This window comes from Buceros rhinoceros, unplaced genomic scaffold (genome assembly GCF_000710305.1).
Source record: "Buceros rhinoceros silvestris isolate BGI_N320 unplaced genomic scaffold, ASM71030v1 scaffold44639, whole genome shotgun sequence".
Taxonomy (NCBI): domain Eukaryota; kingdom Metazoa; phylum Chordata; class Aves; order Bucerotiformes; family Bucerotidae; genus Buceros; species Buceros rhinoceros.
The window spans coordinates 1-5,031 of NW_010432918.1; the positions used below are offsets into that span (position 1 = coordinate 1).

Consider the following 5,031-nt stretch of genomic DNA (forward strand, 5'->3'; position numbering starts at 1 on the left):
GTGTATTCGGAGGGGGGGTGCGTGTAAACAAGGTATCTGTAAATTACAGTTTATTGCAGGTGTAACCCATGTGCCTACAGTAACGTCCAACCTTAGTAGTGTAAATCCTGTGAAAAGAGCCAGTAAATAAAGCAGAAGTTGAAAGTAAAGGTTTCTGGACGCCATAACAGTGTCGTCTTAAAATGGTGAACCGTGCCAGTTATTGCAAAACAGCCCTGCCTCAGTGCCTATCTGTGTGCTGGCTTGTCAGTTGTTGATAACCGGTTAACTCCTTCGATATTAAAGCCAGTTACTAGTCAATATTACTTTAAAAATCTTTATTTAACAGCAGAGAATATAAACAAGTACATTATCAAAGCACACTGTATTTGTTTATTTTAGCTATACAGAAAATTCTGTCAAAATGCACACAGGTCAGACAAGCAAAAAAACCCAAACTCGGACCATATTTTGCACTTTGATCCTGCCTTAAAATAAGTTTATATAGATTGTAACATTCAGTTAAAGGGAATTGTCTAATACACTGATTGTTAGGCTTAACTCTTGAACTTCAGGGACTTGTTATTTATATTAACATCAGGAAAGACTTCACCTGTGAAAACAAAAAGCGGGTATGTTTGATGTGTTAATAGAAAAGCTAAACCGTCAGGCTTTTCCCTTTCTTGGGGAACAAGTGGTTTGTTCCTGTACAGTCTCCAGTGCTGTTCTGCCTTTACATAAAATTCATGACCTGAAATGCTTTTCAGTATAGCAGATGGTTGTAAACTAGGTAGAATCGAGTAACTTTAATTACTCAAAAATAACAAGTGCTTATGAGAGGTAGCTTTACAGAGTGTTATTCATTGAAGAAAAATGGATTTTCCATTAGGTAGCTCTTTGCTAAGAAGAGAGGGATCTTCTGAAAACTAAAGATCTGGTGGTGTTTCCAGCATGGTGTTGTACCCACTACCCCAAGCTGAAAGTAGAGCTGAGGGGAGCTTGGTGGAGACAACACTTGGGGCCTTTCAGTGGGGCAAGTTAAAAGGAAGGTTAAAGCATCCCAGTGAGTGAAATAAGTAATGTGATAGATCTGCTTGGAGGCTCAGGATTGAGCCCTGGGTCTTTAAGTATTTGTTTTTTTCCTGTGTGCTGGGCACAGAGCACATGGCTCCAGCAGAAGAATTTGTTGGGGCATTGCTTCCTAAGTCTTGCCTCTCCTGGGAATCAGCAAAACACCATTTGGACTTGAGTGACCTGTTTCTTACCACCTTGTTTCCTCAAATGGCTGTTGACCCTCCCACTTCTACTTAAGAGATGGCACTACATGTGTTTAGAATTACGTACAAGGTTCAATTACCTCTGCATGTGTCAGAGGTGTTGTGCTCTGTCCAGGAAGAGCCTGGATCTCTAGAATACGAGGGGGAAGAAATAGCTCTGGGGTGACCGAAGGATTTTTTTAAAGAGCGTTATGGCTGATGTGAACTGGACAGTGTCACCCTGTGAACTGTTTACTGAACATACAGCAGCGCAGACTTGCAGAGAGTAGTCTTGACTGCTCTGGCTGCTGCATACTTGCATCCCCTACAATTGCCCCTCTTTAAAAACACCCAGGTTTCCCTTGAATGGTGAGGATGGGAAGTGGGGTTAAATAATTTAAGGAAAAGCAAAAAACCTTTTTTGCAGCCATGTAGCTTTCAAAGTCTTCTACAGAGACTGATTATAGCAGCCCCAAACAAGCCCCTCATCACAAGTTTTAAGAATGTGGGTTGATAACTTAGAGCTGTTACTGCAGAATAAAGGCAGATATCGTGAAACAAATTATTTAATACTTACCTTATCAATCAGGTACTTCTGTTTAATCTTATCATCCTTGAAATCTTCATTAACATCCAAAACCAGAATGGGAATCTCTTTAAGGTACTCAAAATCAACTCTGTTAAATGGAAAAACATAATGCTAGTAAAAGCGGATAAAGCACCAAATATAAATCAGTGCAGCTCCTCAGTTGCTTTCCCAGTTTCCCTGAGGGTGCAGCATTACTCAGATTACCACACGCACCAAGATGTTTATGCTGATGCCCATGACTTGTGTCTAAAGCCCAAGTCTGACCTTAATTGCTCTTGTATAATCCAGTCAACATTGTATCACTGTAACTTCAGTGTATTTCACAAACCTGGCCTTTTAATACCCATTTTCATTGTCCAAGTAGGGAGGGAAAGGGAGTTTATGCTGCTTACCTTGATTACCTTATTCTCTGTTATGGAATCAGTTATCAGGAATGTGATTTTGATAATAGGGAACATTTTTTTAATATCACTTGCAGTGTCTTCCACACCCCTTCATAGTTAACTGCTAATCCATTTACTAAGATGGAGTTTTAAAGCTTCCTTTCATGGGGATGACCTCTTTAACAGGTTGTGAGACTGGTATTTAAAATGGCTGGAGATAAGCAAGACCATTTTGGCTGCAGGTTAGGACCAGATTCAGTTGTGCGACTGGATGTATTCTCTTCTGTGTGAAAAGCATTTCTAAAATGCAGTTAGTGTGCTGAACAACATTCTTAACTTGTGTTTGCAGGCGTAAGTGTTCCTATGAAAAATACAGGAAATGCTTGCTCAGGAGTTTGGAATGAGCACACAACGTAAACATTCTCCAAACCCCAATATTGCAGTGCCTCGTTGCCTAAGCACTTGGGGCATCCTACATGAAACTTAGGAAAGCTGATGTGACTGATAATGTGCTTTTCCTGGAATTGTTTTGCTTCCCATTCAGGCGAGTACTTCAGGCTCCTCTAGGGGAAAATCTAAAGTCTGCTTTGATATTTAGAGGTTCCTTAGATGGAAGAGCTAGTAAGTGTCCATAAGGAAGCTGGAAAGCCTTTCTGATCACTGTTTATTTTGGAGCTAGGATTAATATTTAAACCTTACTGAAATACAATAATCCTGGCTGGGACCTTGCCCTCCCTTACATGAGTCCTTCCAACTGTGCCTGAGTGAAGCTACATTTAAACCTTAGTTCTACCCCTAATCAACTTTAGCATAAGGTAGAGAGCCTTGCCTGTAAGTTGAAACTTGCCTTCATAAAACAGGCTCATACCTCACAGTCCTTTCATGCAGCCAGCTTTCATGTTTATAATGGAGGTTTTCCAGATACTCAAGCTCAATTCCTTGCTCCTCTTCTCTTCCCCTCACCTGTAGCCTTTCCATGCATTTCTGGAGGGGGAAAAAAAAATACAAATGTTGACATTAATCATGTGTTGAAAACTAAATCGGCTAAACAGATTAGGTGTTCTTCAAACCAGAAGGACTAATGCGAAACATTAGTGAGTGTTAAATTTAAATGCTTGTATGAACATAAGTTCAATTTCAGTCTTAGATACTTGGAGTGGTGGGTGCTGGCAACTAAAGCATTTGCTGACTTTAGAATAGCAGCTGAGAAGGGAGGGTTTTTAATGTGGTCTCTGAAATTTGAATTTAGATTAGGCTTCCCATTGTGGTGTTAGTGGGAGCTAATGCAGTGCTAGTCCCTGCTGTATTATGACATGAATACATAGGGCTTTGTACCCTCCTAAGCTCCTGGAAATAAAATTTGGGTTTGAAAATTGTGAACATACCTGAGGTGTGGTTCTTAAGTAGATCATGCCATCCAGTTCAATATCTGATTCAAACTGATTCAGAAGCCACGTATGCCAGTCCTGGTAAACAGCCCACTCCGTTTCATTAATACTTCCAGACTCAAACATGTTAGAAGCAAATATATACCTGCAAAGGAAGACACGTGTCTCATGTGGGGAATGACCAAAGCAAACTGCTACAACACTTCTCAGCAAAATCAGAATTAAGGTGCTGAAAAAAATAGCTGCCTGCTCTGTGTGTAAGAAATACTCTTAACACCCTCCGGTTCTCACCTGTTGAGCCAAACCTTCTTGCAGATCCCAGTTTAGTACCTAGTGTCTCCCCAGCTCCTTGTCTTTGAGCAAAAAGACCTGGAGCATATAATCTGAACTCCCGTTTCCCCGAGAGTGTAATTACCTGTCACTGTACACAGATCTCTCAAAAAACTGCACTGGGTGTTCAGCTTCACGCAGCTTGGCTGAGACAGGTTTTAACTGTGCTCTTACTCGGCTCAAGCAAGCGTACGTCTGAAATGTGTAAGCCCATCTCGTGGGTTTATCGTACATCATTTTAAGTAGATTTCCTCCACTCTTCTGAGATGTTGAAAGTTCCTAGGGGATAAGAGAGAAAATACCAGCATGTTTCCAGGACTTCAGTTCTTTTTCTAACTTCAACATACCAGAATTCTGGACTAATTCATGGCTTTGTATTGTTTGTTTTAACAAAATGCTTAGGCATAGGAATCAAGGGATTTGTTTCTCAGCTGATGGTGGTCTTTATGCCAGTTCTTTAGAATAGGTTGATCACTGAGTTCCAGATTTAATGCGATTCCTGTGGTGTAAGAAGGTGGTTTTTTTTAATAGGCATTCAGTAGTAGCTTCCCAAGTAGCCTTTACAATTTCTGAGTGTTTGACCATCTGGTATGATGGTGGGATGTCTCTGAATGCTCTGGACTCTCAGTATAGCTGGATTTTTGGGATTGCTCCTTGGCCAGTCTCTGCGGTTTCTTTTGTCATGGATCTCTCCCAGGATTCCCAGATCTGGCCCACGTACCTCATACTCATCATCCTCAGCTGTCTGGATGTTGCACCACTTGGCGATGGGCTCGGGGATGACCTCCCACTCATCACTGTGCTTCTCTAGCAGCCTGACAAATGTTGACTTTCCTGCAGCTGGAGAAGATGTGAAAAGTTCACTGAGAGCGTGGGTGAGATGGGTCTGGCCGGTGAAGATAGTGGCAGTTGTCAGGTTTCTTAAGGGGGCTGCGAGCAGTGTGGTGGCAGCGTTTGAAGTGCAGAGCCGCGGGGGACCGTGGCCAGGCTGTGGGATGCTGGAAGCGGGGCTAGGCCCTCGGGACGGGCCGGCGGGGCCGCCTGCGCGGAGCTAGTTTACCTTCCGAGAAGGCAGTTCTAATCTGGGGCTCCAGAAGGCCGCGCCG

At 42.4% G+C, this 5,031-nt stretch overlaps 1 protein-coding gene across 1 annotated transcript; it reads right to left on the reverse strand.

Moving 5' to 3' along the window:
• Nucleotides 1-565: 565 nt before the first annotated feature.
• On the reverse strand, nucleotides 566-4,765 carry DCK (deoxycytidine kinase; the record flags this gene model as incomplete). Its single annotated transcript, XM_010143924.1, has 6 exons — nucleotides 566-592; nucleotides 1,813-1,912; nucleotides 3,076-3,191; nucleotides 3,593-3,740; nucleotides 4,011-4,204; nucleotides 4,647-4,765. Coding segments are annotated over 6 exons (704 nt in total), but the record flags the coding sequence as incomplete, so codon positions are not given.
• Between the last annotated feature and the right edge of the window lie 266 nt (nucleotides 4,766-5,031).